This window comes from Sinohyriopsis cumingii, chromosome 6 (assembly GCF_028554795.1).
Source record: "Sinohyriopsis cumingii isolate HCF-2022 chromosome 6, ASM2855479v2, whole genome shotgun sequence".
NCBI lineage: Eukaryota > Metazoa > Mollusca > Bivalvia > Unionida > Unionidae > Sinohyriopsis > Sinohyriopsis cumingii.
In genome coordinates this window covers 162,760,906-162,782,385 of record NC_142966.1, presented here as the reverse complement: position 1 = coordinate 162,782,385, position 21,480 = coordinate 162,760,906, and the positions used below count along the sequence as shown (strand labels likewise).

The window sequence follows — 21,480 nt, the reverse complement described above, 5'->3', positions numbered from 1 at the left end:
AGAGCCTTCTGAGTTGGGCCAAAGAACTCGTGTGATATTGCGTAGAAACATACGTAATGGCCTCGACATATTCCTATGCTAAAACAAACTCATTCTTTCCGCTTATTTGGAACAAAAGACATATGTATCTAAGTGCATATATTGTACAGTTAGGTATGCTGCTCTGTTTGAATACAAAAAGATGTATCCAGATATCAGCATATGGCAGTGCACATTCGGCTGAGTTTTCTAATAAGGAAGATCAAAGCTATTTTAATCTGTAAAAGCGGTCAAAATGTAATGTTTTAAATAACCTCTAATGCTTATGTATGAATTAAATTTCAGTCAATGATTTTCATTATCGAATTTCCTTCGTGAATTCTATCCAATTTAGAAAATATATTTAAATAATTATATCCTTCATAAAACCGGTTCCTTATTTAAGATTTGTGTGTCGAGTAGAAGTCTGTTAAACGTGCCCATTCATTACATTATTGTACGTTCCGCACGCGTACATGAAGCGATACTCATAAGAGTAGAAAACTGTAATCACGTAAGAAAGGGAGTGTCTCGTAATATAAAGATCTTGATGTTTACGTCCGTGTTAAACAAATCATAGTAAAAATACACAGATGTGTGCGTTTGTGCGTGTGTGTGTGTGTGTGTGAGAGAGAGAGAGAGAGAGAGAGAGAGAGAGAGAGATATCTATAATTTGGGGCTTGTGTTCTTGGCTATAATGGTTATATAATAATATACAACTCTTCGTATGTTCAACCGACTAAAACTAATCAGAGGGAGAAACAGACAGACAGAATAAGAGAGAATGAGAGAGAGAGAGAGACCTTTTATTTAACAATAATCATGCAGATGTCTGCTTTTATATTCACTCATCTATATTTAAAGTTTAATGTTTCTGTAAATTTGACAAGCGTGACTTATGAAATTGTTTGTATACAGAATGGAATGGAAGGAGGTTAGTTTATCAAGTGTTTAAATGACACATGACGTATAGATAATCACCGTACTATATCAGAATGTGGGAAAATCTATTCCCATGTTTTTATTATTATGTATGATAATGTTGGAGAAGAAGGCATGTTGCATGGAGCCAATAGCAAAACGGAGAGCATATGGTCGGAAGAACATGAGTTTTCAGACAGACTTTTAGCCTCGTCAGTAAATAATCAATAAACATGATTAGCGTCATAATACATATAGCTTGATGATCATAATTCCACTGAAATAAAGTATCGGAGCTTAAGAAAACATATTTTACCAGAAACTTATCACAATTGTGTGCAACTGTCCAAATGTGTTTTCTTGTCTGTATCGGGATATTGACACGAACATGAAGAGGAAATATATGTATGTATCTATTTGAAAGCGACGTTAATATGGGTACTCATAAATGGTTAACAGAATCAAAACGTTCAGTTCCCGTTAGCTCCTGTGATGTATGACTGTGTTTGATGGAGTATTTTTCGGTACTAAAATTCAGATTTATAGTCCAGTAGTTTCATGAACATCTCAGGTTGTATCTGCAAATTAACAATTTTGAATAAAGCAGAAAAACTCTTTTTAACATAACGGATTTTTCTTATCAAGAGGGGGAAATTTCACACTTGAATTGTCTATTTAGGAATAAACTCTCTTTTTTATTTGTATATCTGACATCTTTGTTTAATACAGTGGAAATTGTTTGTACCTTTCGCAGACAATTGCGAAATCATGAGCGAAATCTTCGTATGCCCTTTAGTTGCGGCAAAATATCTCTTCAACCGTTTCGAGTTTAGCATACGAACGAGTGTGACATTTATTCACGTCTACGTGTTAAACTTATTCAAAGCTGCTTTGACAAGCTTAATATTTAAAATTACATTTGTGCATATTTTTGCTGTTTTATTAAAGCTGTCATCTTATTGTGTCAAGTCAATGTCAAAATAAGTAAACACTCACCAAAAAATCAAATATGATAGAGATTATACCTCTTATATATTCTGAAATTTTATATATATATATATATATATATATATATATATATATATATATATATATATATATATATATATATATATATATATATAGATAGATATATATATATATAGGCAACGCAAACAAATTGTACCTGACAGTCGTATGATTAAAATTAATCTGGACTTTGGATCATTTTTTGGTATTTATATCATTTGTGCGTAGGCTATACCTACACCACAAGGACGTTTCTATTTTATTGCTAACAAATGTGCTCGCACTGTTAGATGCAATAGGATTTTCGACACTGTCGTTGGGTTTTCCATGAAGCTTTTTAGTGAAAAGAATAGAGATACTTCATGCGGCAAAATATAACCAATAAATAATCAATATATAATTAACATTCACAATATGTAATGACACATGAAGTTTTGCGTTGCACAAGGTAGATGTAATTCTAGGAAATCGTGTCAAGTTTGGTGTACTACAGCTGTGTCCGAATAGAACATGCCATTTTCAAAACGTGTGCGATCTACTCTAGCAACATCTTTATCCTCTCAATGCTTATAAAAACCCCTGCAAACCACTAAAATACAAATTTTTACTTCAGAAAATGTCCACATTAGTGATATATTTGTTTGTAAATGCAAATAAAATCCATTGTAAGTTTGGTATAAACTAGCTTTCTAATGTGGACCTCTTAGCGGAAGTAAATATGATAAAACGTTTTACAACAAACTAATCGAGTTAGTAGTGTGCATGACTAAATTGGGTGGAGACAGTTACGTAGCATGTTCGCCACGTGCGCGAACTGCAAATGCACAAAGAAATCTTTGGAGTCATGAAAACGTATTGAAGTCATTTGTAATGTAGAGAAAAACCGGTTCAAGAGACTACATTAGGAATATATAAGATAGTTTATGAAAACAGCAGAAATAATACCGTGCATATAAAGCAAGAAAAGGTTAAGGATATAATTAAAGAAGAAATAATAGTGACAAATACAGGTAGAGAATAGTAGACGATATACTAAAATTCGTGTCTTGTTGTTGTTGTTGTTATAGGGTTTAACGCCATTTTTCAGCACAAGATAGGCTATACATGGCGGCCAGTATTAATGGTGGAGGAAGAACCCGGGAAAACCCCGGAAAGAACCACCGACCCACGAGAAGCTACCGGCAAGCTTTCTCACATATCCACATTGGCCGAGCCCGAGACTCGAACCCACGCAGATAGAGGTGAGATGGCAGTGATCCGTGACGGAGAGCGCTTTAGACCACTCGGCCACTCGGGGCCCCTTACATGTCTTGTACAAAACAAATACCTATGAACTGCATGCAAAAGCTTTACATTTACAAGAAGACATGATAACACCTGAATTTATGATACCATTGTCAGTGTGTTTTGTAATGTTCTTCTCCGTGTCGTTTGAATAAATTTCACCTCCTTCATAGCCCATGTACGGTCTCTGGTAACCATGTTTTACACAGAGCACAAAGTAAAGAATTAATATTCCATATTGTCTCTGTTGGCAGCTTAGTGTCCTTTGCAAGACATGTGCGTTTGCGTTCATTCGTTTTAGTCAATTGTCCCATTTCTTGGCTTTCAAGTAAAGAGCTACTTCAACATCTAATGTTTCCTCTTTTATTTCCCGGTTAATATTTATTGGGGTGCTTGAAGTATAGCCATGGTTTAGTTTAGGATTTTGATGCTGGGTGGCAAGATTCGTAGTTTAAAGAGTCGCATTTGCTTGTTCTGGAATGGATGGTTGCGAGTTGGGTGTCTGTGTTGACTGCGTGGAGTTTAATAGTTTGGTTGTTGCAAGAGTAGCATGCACAGGTCACTTTTGGGCTCCGACTTTTCGAAAGTGGTCACATTGCTCGCATTAAAAGTAAATTCATGGCGGAGCCGGACGACTCTTTTTGGCGATCACTGGTCCCAAACGGATGTGTGGTATTTGTTTAACGTGATTGAGTTTTGGAGTGTTTCGAATTATCTGCAAAGCAATGTCTAAACCCAGTCACCAGAGATGCGTCCCTCAAACGTGTACACGATTTGAAATCCGTTCTTCTTACTAATGAGGTTGTATATATATATATATATACTTTTCATATATGCGTTTACAAATGTTTACACACAAATAAACAAGTACAGAGCTATAGTACAGATTAAAATACAAAGTGTATTCAAAATTATACAAACAAGAAATATCATGTAAAAGGGATAGACCGGTATAGTACAGGAAAGGCTCGTGCGAGGGAAAAGAAGGTATGGGTTTGGGTATTCTTGAACTAAGTGTAGATCGATGAACGTATATTTAAACATGATGGCAAAACTGCTGTGTAATGAAGAATAGAGATATAATTGGATGTATCTAAAACGATGTATCTAACTATCACACGTAACTATTTTTCAAGATCGAATGATCTACTTCCGTTCTTTTTAATTCAGTACTACCACCGTTTCATGCAGCATGTACTGGATGACTATATTTATATGCTATCCATTAACTTCTGAGCCATACATATTCAGATTATTCCAAATTATATGTGTGTGTGATTTTGTTTTTTAACGTAGCTTTTACAATGTTTCAGTCATGTCGCTACGATGTCTCCAGTGTGGCAGTTTATAGTGATGTCTAACACTGCGGCATCATGCCGCAGACATGTAGCATGATGTACCACCCACTCATATTATCCTGACATCAGGCCGACTAGTCCTAACACTAACCACTTAAAGCTGAGCGCCAAGCGATGCTGCTGTTAGCACCATTTTTGTAAGTCCTTGGTATAATTCGGCCGGGAATTGAAACCACGACCTCCCGCATCCGAGGCGGACGTTCTAACCGCTAAGCCACCGGAGTGGTCAATTATATCATATTAAAGATCCATCCATCCATCCATCGATACATCCTTCCATCCATCGATACATACATCTACCGCGTATTCTTCTATTCTTTTCAATTATATCATATAAAAGAATATAAGAATACGCTGTAGATTAATTGATGGATGGATGTATGTGTGGATGTATGATCTAGTACTTAGAACATGTATTTACTTGTAATAGTTTCGATTGTACATTCACATACATAACCTTACGAAACAAATACAAAGAAAGTAATCAGTATTATAAATGTACAGCCTGAATTTATTCTATAAGTTTCCTTGATATGGTTCAGTCAAAGGATAGAGAAGTTGATGTAATCGGGTTTCTCGCTGAAGTCACTTTGCTCGTGCAGCAATGTGTGAACTGAACTCGATATTTTGCAATAGCTAAGGCAAAACGTAAACCGCCATTAGGTAACGCTTTAAGCGCCATCAAAACCCGTCTACATTTCCCTCATATATAGCGCATGCACATTTTACTAAACATAATTATGTGACACTTGTTTTCCCGTAACTTTGAAGAACAAGAGCGGTCATTTTTACTGACTGTTCTAACGTACGCGAGTGTACCTTGTTAATCCCACTTGGTACCTGAAACGAATCTGCTTCGTACATAAGCTACTACGTAGTAGGAACACGGCATTATTGACTTCGTTATATTGTAGCAAAGTTGTTAAAAATTAGAATGATAATTACATTTATTTTACCGATCCTTGTTCAGCTATTGACGCAGAACGTGTATGCTGTGACAGATCGCAGTGTGAGTCTGTTTTTGGGGGATTCGGGTTGTCAACGCAGCGTTCAGGAAGACATAACAAATGCTATGAAAAATGCATGCGCGGAGAAAGGCGACGAGCAATATACATCTATGGGTACGAAACTGGAAACCTTGGACAAGAGAATTTCTGACCTATATTTGGCAGTTACCAGACCAGGCAGCGGTAAGCATGACTTTTGTTCAAAGGATTCGGCCGTTATTTCTTTTATTAAGGATAACCCATCTAAAATAAACATTGCACTTCCACAATTCGGTCAGAAAATCTATTCATAAATGTATCACATAGCAGGTTGTCAACTTGAAAATGAATTCTGCCACTTGTCGTTACTGATATGTATTCCTGTTGCATGAACGCATGGCTTATTTTACTGACCAGGATTACAGGTGGGGATATTCATACATAGTTTCCTCAAATTTCGGGGCATATACAAATCATTAAAATTCGAAGGAAGGGTATTAAGGGTTTGAATGAATACAAATTTTTAGCAAAAATGATTAAAAAGCTTGTTTATGATGGACAAGTTTCAGACCTCTCGTTGCAAAATGTGCAATTTCATGTCATTGACCGTCTGAGGGCCGTTAACGCACCGGTCTTGATTATTTTGGAATTTACGATAATCATTTGGGATTTAATTAGTTGATTCCCGCTACCTCTAAATACAAAATAAATAGCCAACAAAGATTTGTCAAAACTTGTCATAATATTAAAATGGTTTTTTACTCTTGAATTCGATATTTACTGCAATCATAAAAAAACACACGTCAGTAGTTCCTAATGACAGATAAAACGACCTTTTGCAGTCGCCGGTGATTGTCCCCCTGGGTACGTTTACTATCAGCAAGACCAGTTTTGCTACAAGTTCCACAGCGAATGTAAATCCTGGCCACAAGCTAGACAAGTCTGCCTGCAAGAAGGTGGGGACTTGATCAGTCTAAAGGAAAGCAACTTCAACTTCTTCTTGGAGTTGGCACGATCGAAGGCAGGTAAGGTATCAGCAGCAAGGTATTTACTGTTATTTCTAGTTCATATTCTTCCTATGCTACTTCGTTTTACTATTGTTAGCGTTTTGCTGTTGGTACTGCTAGCTACAGTAATTCTATTAGTATTAAGGTCTTAAAAAAACTTCCTAACTTGTACACTAAATGATAACGTATTTGAAATTAAGCGGTGTATATGCTAGTACGTGAAGCCGCATGGCTTTTACGGGAATTATTAAAAACTGATAGAGATTCAAACGGATGTTTCAGCTAAAAATATGGAAAGGCAAAGATTCAAAAAATGAAGATACCAAACTGCGTATAACACGCCTTTACATGTGCATAGTTACTTTTGATAATGGTCGTATACTGTAGGAGAAACATAAATTTATCGACCACCAATTGCAACAATGAGGTAGAAAGATTATACTAATGATTAGATTTGCTTTTGTATGAAGTTAATCCAGCATCTGTAGTAAACCTTTTGTCAAATCAATCACTTACGTCTACGTCCTTGTAAACTTTGCCTACGTCCTTGTAAACTTTGCATTGTTTTGAATGTTGTATTACATTTCTCTTTTGTGCTTCAGGTGATTGCAACAATGTTTGGGTCGGTGCAACGGACGTTACCTCAGAAGGACAGTGGTTCTGGCTGAATGGTAAAAGGATTGGCTTGGTTTTCTGGGCACAGGATCAACCCGACAATTGGGCCTCGAAGGAGAATTGTGGTGACCTGTCGAAGTTCTTTGGCTACAAAATGAACGATGAGGATTGCAGCAACAACTTGCACTTTATTTGTCAGAGTGTTTAAAACGATTCAATCCTTTGCTTTAAGAAATGTAGACATTCGGTCGTGAAATGAATTTTAGACATTTCATATACTGCTGAAAACATTTGTTTAAATTCTGCGAAACCTGTTCACACCGGTAGTGTTGTCATGGACGTTATTTACATCGTGATGAGAGGACTTCATACTTGTGTCGATTTTGCTTATTGTAGATCTGAAATATATGCTCCTCGCGACCATTATCATCAACAAAGTCTTTGTAAACACTTCTTGTCGCAAAATTTCTTTACCTGGTTCGAGTTTAGCATAAAAAAATGATTATATAAAATTTACCTGTGACATTTTTTTGCTTCGACAAGCTCTTTGAATGTTTTTGTGCATGTATTGCGAAATTAGTCTGTCAAATTATTTTATCAAATTAAAAAGCAACCGATAATCTGCAAACCAATTGTCAACTATGTTTTCTGTGTAGAATTAATGCGCTACTTAAAATTATTGCAGTTTTAAATACCCAAAGGTAGGGAAGAGCTATAGCATGTGACTATTGTGTTGCTCATATGGGCTAAAACTGTCTAATATCGTTAGTGCGTTCTCGTCACATGCACAACCAGGACATGCAACCTAATGGTAGATGTGTAATTATAATTTATCAGTGGATACTTTTATCATTTGAACGTGGGCTATACATGTGCCTTAATGTTTTTTGTATTCACTAGCGCGATCAGATAGCAAGTTGCATTTTCCTGATGCTGCTTCCTTAAAGGCGTTAAGTGAAACATACGTCTGAGCCAAAATGTGAAATGTAATCGATAAATACAATAAATAGAGACTCCCTAAATTTGCTCCCTGCGCACGGTAGATGTAATTCTAAGACATCTCGCCAAAATGTAAATGGAAGACAACCTTAATAAAATATAAATTTAGCACGTAATGCATTATAGTCTTAAAATCCAACAATCCATCACCAAGAGTGTGCCAATGTTTGATGTGGACTTCCTAATAAACATTGTATAACAGCATCCTAACGTTTTTATATCTAGACTAAAGAGTAGTAGCAAAAAAGACCAGAGAAAAGAAATAGTATTAAATGAGTGCTTGTCTGGTCAATATATGCGCTAGTAAATAAATGCGATCGCCATATAGGTCTATCGCTAAGCATGATCAATGTATAGAACTAATGAACAAATAAGATTGCTATATAGGTCCATCCCCCGTTATATTCACTGTAGAGAAAATATGCACACATGTGAACATGTACATTTCATCAAGTACGATAGATGTATAACAAATATCTATATAGCGACGCTTTTGTCTTTGTGTTTATGCTGAATTGAATAAATAGAATTTATGTTGTGTAGATTATGGCGTCAATTCAATGGGCATAAGGTTCCCAGTTCCAAGAGTCGCGTCAAACGCTCCCTCCAGTCTGCCGAAGATTAAACCGAGAAATATTTATCGCAGCAGATCCATTGGTATCAAACCATTGACGCTGTAGCACACGAGACACTATAAGAAACACATTATCAAAACTACTGAAGAGGATTATTATAATAGCGTTCTTGCATGAACCTGCTTCAGACAATGTTCTCTCCGTATGTAATATTAATTCAATGTATGTAACTTGTAATTGCTTCCTGTCCTACCATCAGACCAGATTGGATCAAAAACTGTAGTGTCCTTGGGCAAGGCACCTGGATCGAATTACCACTGCATTAAAATGTGTCGCCGTGCTGTAAAGAATCAAACCAAAATTTAACCTAACAGAATTCCAACTTTGCTCAATTATAAGTGACTTTGACTTGAAGACCAAAACTGTAAAATGTTTTATAGGACATGCATGCATATATTTTATATATCATGCATACATAAATTAATACATGTATGCATATACGTTTATGAAAGTTCGAATGATCTCTACAAGTCGGGTGTCGGCGCATATACAGATTTACAATATAATCGGGATGAATGATTTTGATCGTAACAGTAATAACGGCAATAAATATTTAAGATTTTTATACCCTCGTGTCGGTTAATTCCGTTCAGAATCATCTAAATACATAGATTCAGAGATTGTTTTGCCTATGTAACAATGCTCATATTTTTCACTTTAATCTGACAAAGAAAACGGAGTATAGTGGTCACAAGTGTATCGACCATACTTTCGAAACGCACCTGTGGAAAATGGGTCATTGTATTATGCATGTTAATCCAACCACGATAAACATCAAGGTCGTGTTTTAGATTTGGGGTTCTGATACTTTTCAGTTCTAATTGATACTAGGTTATAATAGAACATTGCCCCAAAAAAAGTAAAACATCGATTTTTCTGTGAAGGCAAGTCTAGTTGTGTACTTGGTCCAGTTTTAGTACATGCAGAATGTGCTTATATTTGTTTAATCCGAAATGTGGATTTTTTTCTTAACTGTAATTTAGTTCTTAACTATAATCTAATTAAGATCTTGTGAAACCTTTTTTCATCATGTAACTTTTAGAGATGTTGACAAATTAAGCATTCCGTTTTGGCACGCTGTTATTAATAGCATGTCCCACCCAGTCGCATCATCTAGACAAGTCTTATCAGTCTTATTCCAGTAATCTGTTTAATTATGAAATGAAACTCATCTATTCTTTGCTTGTAAAGCCATGCTATGTCTTCAGAGTGAACACTTTTTTCCGAAAGTGATCCTTCTGATATATAAGCTAAAAATTTGCTTGTGCTACATTTTTAAATGTTTTGTCCAAAACCTTTTTTTCTCCAGTAGATATAACGACGCAAGGGTTGTCACGTGAGACGTATTAAGAGATCGCATGTCTCTTCGCCACATGTTCTTCTATTCCTATTATTTCACAATTGGTACGAATTGTAAGAAAATCATTATTAGTTGATTAGGAGAAGAGAAACTGCAACCTTATCTTTGTCTTGCTCCACTTAAAATTGCAAATAGTTGTGAAATGATATTTTTTACCATTGAGATTATATACATGTATGTTAATTACCATGCTGTGGTCATAATTTAAATAACAGGAATTTAAGTTCAATGTTATAAAATTAAAAGTTGAGAGGAACGTACAGTATTATAAACTAAATGCAAAATAATCATGAGAAAGTAATATTCAAGTTCAAACTAATGAAATGTTTCACATCGATGAAAGATCCAATAATATACTGGTCCGCCAACAATCATGACATGTCAAAATGGTCTCGTCTAGAAATGCTTAGAATAAGTCATAATAGTTAGAGAATAATATTGTAGTCCAATGAGGATTTTGTTTCCACGGATTAATATAAACAATGTTTCCTCTCAAATAATATCTAAATACAACATAAACGTATGTCGGCAGACCTGATACTACAACAAGAACGAGAAATATGAATAAGGAATACATTCATTTCTAGGAACTTGTATACAGGCTAAATGGTAAAACGTGCATTGTTAGTACTATTGAGAAATTGCAAACCTCCAACATCTTTAAAATAATCCGCATGATCTCACATAAACAATGAATAATTCTAACAACCAACCTGACGGACCTGTTAAGTGGGAAATAGCTCGAAAGGGTCATCCTGCTTACAACTAATATTCTTATTAGTTACTGAAAACAAGTATCTAACCATAATATTTAGACCCTATGCAATATTGCGTTTTAATGTATTAAAATAGATCCCATGCACGTACGAAATTTCCGCTGAAAATAATTTCTATTTAGTCGTGAACACAATTTGCAGAATATACAGACATGCATAACACCTACATCATTTGGGAAAAGAAAGATTTATGCAAAAAACATTTTCATTATTAATCAAACAAATAATTAACTTGAACAGGTAGTTGTCTAAAGAATGTGAAAACACATAGAACTCTACACGTGAAAAGGCTTCTCGATTAAACTTTTTACCTTATGTCCCTAATGTCGATGTTTTATTTTAGCAGCACGAAATTCCATCTGAACAACTCTTTTATTTTTCATCTAAATGATGAAGCGGGTTGCGATCACTATATAAATAATTGGAGGATGACCTGAATTTATATACGTTGCCAATTGTTGTAAAGCCAAAATTAAAGCCAAGCACTCCTTGATATCGGAGTAACTTAATTTTGTTAGAAAAATATCACACTGGATGGTACATACATTTTTCATTTTGAATCAATTCGTCACCAACTTCTATATGACTTGCATCAATGTACACTTTAAATGATTGGTTGAAATCTGGAGCTAAAAGAACCGGTGCACTTTTAGATATGGCTTTTAATTCGAACGCCTCCTGAAATTTTCCAAAGCAATACAATTTGGCCGTCTTATTTATAAAATTGTACAGGAGCTCAACACTTGTGAAACAGTTAAGCATAAATTTCGAACATATCCAGCCATACCCCAAAATTGACTCGATTACTTTTTACTGATAGGGACATTGGAGTCATAGACAGCTTTAAACTTAGCTTCTTCAGTCTGCATTTGACTATGTCCCATAATATATCCTAAAATGTAGCACAAGCGCGGCAAAACTTACTTTTATTTAAATTATTTGTCAAATTTTCCTTCCTAAATTGAACTAAAAATGTGAGGATAGTTTCCGAGTCTATGTACGCATCATAGTTATCTGCACCATATATTATGTTCACTAATAACAGGAATGTTGAAGACGCGTTTTTCATACCGAATGACATTTGGTTTCAGCAGTGTCAATTTTAGTTGCAATGACATAAATTGCTTTAGCTCTATCTGTAAGTGAAATCTGCAGGAACCGTTGTAACCAGTCAAACATGGCGACGTATTTTTCATTTCCAATTATGTCAATACGATAATCAATTTTTGTGCTAGAAAGTCTGTTTTGGTGACACTGTTCACTTGTCTGTACTCCGGGCATATACAGGAGGAATTATCTGGTTTCGGCACAAGAATACATGGCGAACTACGGTTTCCTTTGCTTGGTTCAGTAAAGTCATTCTCCAACAAATAATTAATTTCCTTTTTCAAACATTCATGCTTGAGATGATTGATCCTGTAAGGTTGTTGTTTTATAGGCTTAGAATCTACAAAATCATCATCATTATAGATTTTGTTTGTTCGAGTCGGAACATTTATGAACAAGTGCTCATATTAACATATTAGCTATTTTAACACATTATTTTATTGTGGCTGAAAGTTTCTTGTGCAGATTGCCGAATTATGAAGACTGGATTGACCAAAGAGATTATAATCCAGTTGTATAGCGTTATTTAAATCGTTTCTGTGTGGAATCGGAACAACTGAACTATACTGAATTATTTACCTGGCTATTTCGATCAACCTACTGATGTAACATAATCACATGGCAGAGTTGTTGATGTTTCCGCCTCACAGGAGTGTCGATGATATAAATTAAGTCACTTACTTTCTCTGTAACTGTATAGGGACCATAATACCTAGCCTGAAGAGCAATTTGAGCTCTGGGTAAGAGTGCCAGAACATCATCATCAGGCTGAACATGTCCTTTCTTTGCATTTGTGGTCATACCTTTCTTTCATTTTTGATTGGGTAGACGATTATTTCTTGCCACCTCACAAGCTTTTGACAGCTCGTATTTAAAGTCATAATCAAGTAAATTAATCTTGGATACCTCTGTTAAAAGATGTTTCTCTTTCAACAACTTCAACGGCTCAAGAACAGTGTCCAAAAACAAGTTCCAAAGGACTAAATGCTAGGCATTTTATAGCTGACTACCTGACAGAAAACAATTGCAAACGAGCACCTTCCTCCAAATATCACCACTCCTCTGGCCTATTGGTTAGAGCATCCGCCTCGGATGCGGGAGGTCGTGGGTTCGAAACCTGGTCGAGTCATACCATAGACTTACAAAAATGGTAATAACAACTGCCTCGCTTGGCGTTAAGCATTTAGAGGTTAGTGTTAGGATTGATCAGCCTGGTATTAGGATAATGTGACTGGGTGGAACATCATGGTACATGTCTGCGGCATGGTGCCCCAATGCTAGATATCACTATAAACTGGCACATTGCAGAGATATTAGCGATATGACTGAAAAATTGTTAAAGCTACGTTAAATATCAAAATCACATCACATCCTCCAAATATCCTCTGGTATCAAGGCAATATGTCTTTATCGTATTCTTTAAAGTCTGTCGAAATCTTTCTAACGCCACCTGACTTTCACGGTGATATACAGATGGCTTTAATTGGTGTATACCTAATTCATATATAGCTTGTTGGAAGACGCGTGGCATGACATTGTAACCTTGTTCAGTTTGAAATATTTCAGAATGCCCAAATATGTAAAAACAGACTTTATCACTCTTTAAACCGTATTTGTAGTCTACATATTCTGTAAATATATTGTCTCTGAAAACCACGTCAAGGCACACATTTTGGCCAACATATATTGGTTTTCTGGCTTGGTTTTAGATACGGGACCTACACAGTCTGCCATGTTTCTCTTAAATGTTTTGACAAACGACTTAATTGGTTGTCAGTGAGATTTTGATATCCTTTTATGCTTTTCCTACAATTTAGCACGTGTGATAAGACCTACAGTATTTAGAAACATCACTTTTAATTTTCGACCAATAAAAATGATATAAGACCTTGTGACAGGTTTTACGGTATTCAAATAAGCATCCAAGGGAGTCTCTTGTTTATTCGAATTAAAACTAACAGTTTGAGAGCGAAATAAGCTTCACTAACAGCCACCTGAAACAAAAAAGATTTCAGGATTTTTCTCCTGTTCGAGGCTTAGTGATTGTCGTTTATCACAAGAGAATGAGTGGTTAAAAGAGGATCAGAGCGATCATTACCGCCTGATTGATCAGTACCAGAACGAAAGGTGATCCTATCAAAAGCCTGACCAATGAACGTGTCAACCTAAGGAATATTATCCTCATCAGGATCTTGTCATAACATAGCTCTAGTAACTGCACGAGCAGGGTATAAATCAGAGATTTTATTTTCAAGAAATCTAAATTTTGATCCAAACAAAACTTACCAGTCACAAGTAGATTATCCACAACTTTATCGCCGGCTACATTATTTCTTAGCAATAAATGAGCTCTCTTAATGGGCAAGTAATTCACAGCGACGATAATAACTGGTCATGAAATTAAGCCTGATGATAAATTAACATTATGGAGTGGAATTTCATACAAGCCGCACTCTGCTCCCCGAACAAACAGTTTCGGAAGAAGAAGACTTCTCAGATAAATTCAAAGTACCTGATAATAAAAGACTCTGTCAAACTCCCGTCTCCGTTACACTTTTAATAGGGTTAGGTTTGATATAATCTTCAATGGATGGTATAGATCCTTTTGACATAAATGATCCTTAATTTTCCATATAATTGATCTGCATCATTTTCTTTAAAACGGGGTACAAATTTAATATGTTCGGCAACACCAAGCACTGAATATTCGTGAGAGGAACACATATGGCTTGCCAGTTCTAATTCTTTTAATGTCAATTGCATTGCCATCTCTCTTTCGTCTTTTAGCATTCGCAATTTCATTTGCATCTCTCTTTCTTCATTTTGTATCTGCATTTGATGCTCTTCGCTTTTTTTCCTTCTCTTTGCATTCGCAATTTAGTCTGCAACTCTCATTAATCTTTTGGTATTTTCCACTTCCTTTATCTATCTTTCTCTTCGTTTGCATTTTCAGATGTCTCCTTTTCAAGTTGAATTATTTTTAGCTCTATTTCAGTCTGATGTTTTATTTTTAATTCCTTTAATTTCATCTCAGAGTCAGTTACATGATAACTAACGAACGTTACAGTGCTTGAATCGAACATAGTTTTTGCCACTAAACCGTTTATAAAAATAAATATTTTGAGAGCAGAAAGGGCAGTAAGGTGGCATATTCGCCATGTTCAGGAGCTGTGAGAAAATATATCTCTGCCGTCATCAAAGCGTATGGAAGGCATTTATAACGTAAATATTGTCTCTGGTCAACTACCCCAATTTAGGTGTAATGTGACGTGACATCTAAGTAAGACACGCTTCCAAACAATTGCATGTGCAAAGTTATATTAAACCAAACGAACTGCAAGGAACAAGGTAATGGTAATGAAATGTAGACAAAGAAACCTAGTCAAGTTACCAATCTCGAGATGTTGTTTTTGTGGGGTTTACCGCCATTTTTCAACACACGATAGGCTATACATGGCGGCCAGTATTAATAGTGGAAGAAGAACCCGGGAAAACCCCAGAAAAGAACCACGGACCCACGAGAAGCTACTGGCAAGCTTTCTCACATACCCACATTGACTGAATCCGAGACTCAAACCGACGCAGACAGAGGTGAGATCCAGTCTCGACATCGATACTAATATAATCGGCCTAGTTGTTTCAATGCTATGTTGTCTTAGTGATTATCCAGATCTCTGAATGATAGTCTCATCACAATATTGGCAGGAAGCACATTATTGACTTCAAAACTCGAGATTAACAAGGTATCCCAGAAATTTATATTTTTTCATTGTAGATCTTAATCTAGTTTAGTCATGTAAGAGTAGTTAATTGCTAACTTGACCACTTCCGACAAAATATGTGTGTGTGTGTGTGTGTGTGTGTGTGTGTGTGTGATTTGGAATTTGATGAAAAGCGCGAGTAAATTTTTTGTCCAATTTGATATATACAATTCGCTTAGCCTGATGTCCCTATACGCCTTGCATTGTGGAGGCACTACGGTTATTTACATGGCTGGTAAGCTTTTTCAAACGTGAGTGAATTTGTCACTTCTAATTGTTACCTTCCTTTGTTCTCTTTATCCTTCAGATGGTTACAGTAATGTTCGCAGCTTACTAATTAATGCCTATGATAATATAAATATTTTCCACTTTGTATTGGATATCTTCGTCACTTGACTACATCACAACAGCCTCTGCTTGATCACCGATGGAAGATGAGGTCTCAAAGATTGTGAGTAATCTTCACGGATTAACAATCATCATTACGTTGATGAAACTATCTCAGTCGAACAGGATATGATATAGAATTGTATCCGAAAATATTATCTATATCGGTCTTGATATAAAACTCATCATACCATTAAAACAAAACGGATTTTTGGAAAATGCTCTTTGTACAGTTACAGAATTGTTGTTCTTTCATGAAACCTTTATATCACTGTTATTTACCTTTGTTACAACGCAAGCATACACCTGCAGGTGTCGGGTGTGCTACATGAACAGCTGTAGATCATTTGTTTAGAAAGTCATTTTGTCTATAGCTGGTGAATACGTTTTTTTGACAGTTTTTTTAAAAAAAACAAAGATTATATCAAATATTTAGAGCGTCTGAAATAGCACTTATATATTTGGATCAGACGCTACTAAAGTTTGTTCTAAGTAACATCTTAAAAGTACGGCATTGCTTAAAAACAAATCCTTCGATAAGGACAAATTATAAATAACTCTTTTAAGTTATCTCTAGACAGAAAGAAATCTGAGTCACGCAATCACAAATCGGATGCTGTCATAATCTTGATGAAGAGTCACTTATTGGACCGTAAAAGGTAGAATCTCCTCCCAATAAAAACAATTAGGCAGAGAAAATTTAATAATTCACGAGAGACGTCTTTCAATCTATCTGTGGGTAGTATGTTTACATAAAGTCGACAACATTGTGATATTTCATGAGGTATGCTATTTTCTCTTGTAGAAATTTCAACATTCATGAAAATATCTAAATATAACACGACACAACAATATTGCCATTTATCAAGAATACTCCATTTATTTTGATGATTTCACTCTTACAAACTCATTTTGGGGGCATTGAAACAAACCAGGGACCTATCGATGAAAATTATTTTTTTTTACTTCATTCAAATATCGTGAATCCGACAAAATCTTGATTAATTGGAAATTATAATACAGATATTTCTAATGTTATGCATTAGTAAAACACGATTATATTCTAACATTTATATTAATTGTTTAAAAGTAGAATTTTTAAAAAAAAAATTGAATGATATAAACTGTCAGTGAGGCGGCACTATGATATTTGTTACTGATAAGCTATTTTAAAAACGTCTGCACAAAAAGAACTTTGGCAATCACGACATTGAACTAATGTGGATTGAGATTACGTTACCCTAGCATAACTTAGCCTTAGGAGTAGGGTACAGATCAAACTACCCTCCCAACATTTTCTGGGAAAGGCTTGAAGCTTCAGTTGATATCCGTATTGACCATTATAAGAATATTATTGTTATTATTATTATTATTAGTAGTAGTAGTAGTAAGAGTAGTTGTAGTAGTAGTAGTATTGGGGAATATACCTGTTTAATTGTACATTAGTTTCGTTATTTTAATGGCTAGATGTAATATTAAAAATGTGATAACAAATCCTACACGAGTAACTTCTGCCATTAAAATCTTCTTTGATCCAATCTCTGTAAGTAGTTGTACAAATATAATTCACACATATCTTAAAATGTAAAGAGATATATGCCCTTAATATTTTAGTCCGCATTAACGAGCACCTCCAAGCGGCCCTACGTGTGCCCTGTCTAGATTAACAACAACGCTGATTTTACTACATTCAATGCTCGTGTAACAGTAACTAACTGGGCAGACCAAATTGCTAACACCAATCAATATTGATATGATAAATAATATAATCACAACCATACTATTAGAATTCTCAGCTTTGTGTATTTCTTGTAGAATTGTAATAATTTCGACCAACGGATACCAGTGGTTAGAATACCATTTAAGAAACATGATATGAAAACCGATAGAACATGCAATTTTGCCATCGATCGTGATAAACCAATCGACTGGAACATAATCAAAAAAGTCAGGAATAAGTCAACAAAATGTACAATTATGCTAAAAAGCAATATATGGATAATATGGATGCGCATCTTTCAGTCTCTGAATAATGCTCATAGAACATTTTGGAAAATTTCTAACTCCTTTTTAAAAGTGCTAAGTCCTACAAACCATATTCTACTACTCATGGATACATGATACAATGTTTCAGATTCCATCTATGCTGAAAAAGAAAAGGCTAATTTATCAAATTATTATTTTACCTGATTTTCAACTATTGATGATAGAAATGTTACTCTGTTTTGCGAAAAAAGATGATTTCATACCCTAGATGAAATTACTATTACTAAAAAAATTAAAGATATTATTAATTTTATTTCCGTCAATAAAGCCACTCGATTAAATGGCGTCAGGGAATGCTTAAAGATATGTTATCAATATCAGCACCACTAACGATGCTTTGCAATCAGTCAAAGAAGGGAAATAAATGAACAATTTTGCACATTCTTCCCATTTCTAAAAAGGTGAAAGATATATATTTAATCAAGAATAGGATTACTTTCACGTTGTTGTAAACGGCAATCATGATTTCTTCCTAGTTACTCTAGTGAGGATCAACTTGTTAAACCGTATCATAGCATATGCAGTTCATTTGAACAACCTCAGATTCTTGTATTGTATTTTGTGATTTCGGAATAGCATTTGATCGGGTGTTAACTGAACAAATACTGTGTTTCATGTTATCTGATACAATGGTTTTAAAGTTATTCATGTAATAGAAAACAAACAGTCCTTTGGCACGATACTTAATCACGGGAAATGATTGTACAACCTGGTGTACCACAAAGATCTGTGCTTGAAGCGCTCTTGTTTTTAATTTAAGTAAATGATATTTACATTGACATGAACTCTCTCATTCGTCTTTGAGCAGATGGATCATCCCTGTTTTACTCATCACAATATTGTGCTCAAATAGAGCTTGTCATGATTAATGATCTAATAAAACTAACGGGTCTAAGCAATGACTCTTAAAGTTTAATCCAGAAAAGAACAGTGGCTATGTTTTTCACGAACGTAACAAGTAATTCTGAACTTGTTTATGATAATATTGAACTTACATATGTGGATTCTCATCGCCATCTAAGATTATTACTTTCATGAAATACCAAATGAACTTCTGACATTGAAAGGGTTTTAGACACAACATTAAGTCTAATAGCCAATCATCGAAAACTAAAGTACAAACTTAGCAGGTAAATTGTATCATAACTTTACAAAACTTGTATCATACCTATCTTGGAAGATACCAGTGTAGTCGGGGACGGGTGCTTGTTCATCGATTGATAAAAACTGGAAAAACTGCAGCTTGAAGTGGCAATATCAATTATAGAACGACCAAAATCTACTTGTAGGCAATTTCTATTTTGAAACAGGGTGGGAAATCCAGCCATCTAGAAGAAAAGACAAAAGTATTAATAATCCTTAAAACATTAAATTCCAAACTATCTCACTGAATAACTCTTTCTCCATGTGATTCACAACACCTAACAAAGATTTAGTGAATCTCATGGTATTGCATCTACGTAAGTTAACGCCAGCGATGTACACATAACCATTCGTGAGTGATCGTTTCAGTCGGTTTCATTGATACTAATTTCCGACACGAAATAGGGAGAATAAGATGAAATAATAAAAGGTAAAATGCATGCCAAGAACAAATACAAGAATAGGCGGTAAATAGCTTTGTGATAGTAAATGTAGACACATAAGTATCGCTGGAGTTTAGAAACTTATAACTTTACTATGCATTACTGCTTACCAGTTCACTCACACGATGTGTTGCCGACCACAATTAATCAGCTACGGTTCATAAATTACGGGTACGGGTTAAGAAATTTATTAACTAAATATATTGTCCTGTTGAGGCAGCAAAATTAAAAGCGTAACTTCTCTTTATTGACTGTATAGCTGCATGCAGTGTCATATGTCTCGATGGAAAAGTGTATTATGAGCTGGTCACTTTTACCTTGCAAATTCCACAATGAGCTTAACTCCTGGTCTGAAGCCAGAAGCACTGTTATTTTCAGTTTTGATACAGGTGAAAATATTTATACAAATTGTATTCTCTGTGATTATAGGTTGCTCAATAATATTATGGACCGAAAATTTAATCGGGAGACCGCTTCGGTGGCCTAATGCTTAGAGCGTCCGCCTCGGAAGGGGGAGGTCTTGGGTTCGAAACCCGGCCGAGTCATACCAAAGACTTACAACAATGGTACTAACATCTGTCTCGCTTGGCGTTCACCATTAATAGGTTTGTGTTAGGACTGGTCGGCCTGGTGTCAGGATAATGCGACTGGGTGGGACATCATGGTGCATGTATGCGGCATGATACCCCAGTGCTAGACATGACTATAAACTGCCACACTACTGACGTCGTAGCGAAATGACTGAAACATTGTTAAAGCTCCGTTAAAAATCATAAACACACACACATTAACTGGGAATTATAATATATTCAGATATTGACATTTTGGAATATAGTATAGTGACTAATTGGAAGACTGTCATCACATGACTTCAAGCCACTAGTACATTAGTACATTCAAGACTACAGGCACATCAACACCTTCAGCTTTGGATATTTTTTAAAAACACGGAATTTAATTCGAATTTTATTCATTATGACTGGTGAACGAATGGTTTTGACTATTTGGGATCTAGTTAACATTAACTTAGGTTTTTATAAAGTTTCACTTTCTTTTATTGGGAAATACATTTTTGTTGAATAGTAAAATACTTGTTGGTTTTCAGACTTTTCTGATATTTTGTTTAAGACCATATTGTCGTAATTGTAAATTCGTGATCGTCCTTACGATACTAGTTTCTTTAAATATTTCGGTAAACAATTTTTAAAAAAATTAAATTCACATTGTAATGGAATTTGTTGAGTCCCAGGTATTGTTTTGCACATCTGAAAAATCATCTGTAAAAGCAAGAAGCCTTCACAATATAATTTGAATGGATACATTCATTTTAAATCCTACCCAAGAGTGGTTAAAGCTCTTGAACAAATAGTTTAAGCGTGCCAGACAATATGATCTGTTTGAAGCGGAAGATTTAATCTTTCTAGGGTCTTTGGCTTTTTGTCATACGAAGCTAAGTGTTAGAACAAATTTCTGGTGATCCTTAACTTTGAGGCGAGGTAGCTTCTTTTTGAGGCACGAGAAAATCCAACACAAGTACGCAGAGAAATTAAAAAGTTAAGGAATTGTATTCAAAGTGACGTTAACACCTCCCTAGATGTGCAAGAGGTCCAAACCATTAGAACACGT

At 35.3% G+C, this 21,480-nt stretch overlaps 1 protein-coding gene across 1 annotated transcript; it reads left to right on the top strand.

Moving 5' to 3' along the window:
- Window positions 1-5,323: 5,323 nt before the first annotated feature.
- On the top strand, window positions 5,324-7,829 carry LOC149798434 (galactose-specific lectin nattectin-like). Its single transcript, XM_089963626.1, has 3 exons — window positions 5,324-5,779; window positions 6,418-6,600; window positions 7,185-7,829. Exons 1-3 carry the CDS (start codon window positions 5,524-5,526, stop codon window positions 7,403-7,405), a joined length of 660 nt encoding a protein of 219 aa, XP_089819752.1. The 5' UTR covers window positions 5,324-5,523; the 3' UTR covers window positions 7,406-7,829.
- The last annotated feature ends 13,651 nt before the right edge of the window (window positions 7,830-21,480 follow it).

What these genes read in the sequence shown, in the direction of transcription:
- LOC149798434 (XM_089963626.1), top strand. Translation starts at nt 5,524, where the DNA reads ATGATAATTACATTTATTTTACCGATCCTTGTTCAGCTATTGACGCAG. An exon ending in AGTTACCAGACCAGGCAGCG is followed by an intron (nt 5,780 to 6,417) that starts GTAAGCATGACT and finishes GACCTTTTGCAG; the next exon opens with TCGCCGGTGATTGTCCCCCT. An exon ending in GTTGGCACGATCGAAGGCAG is followed by an intron (nt 6,601 to 7,184) that starts GTAAGGTATCAG and finishes TTTGTGCTTCAG; the next exon opens with GTGATTGCAACAATGTTTGG.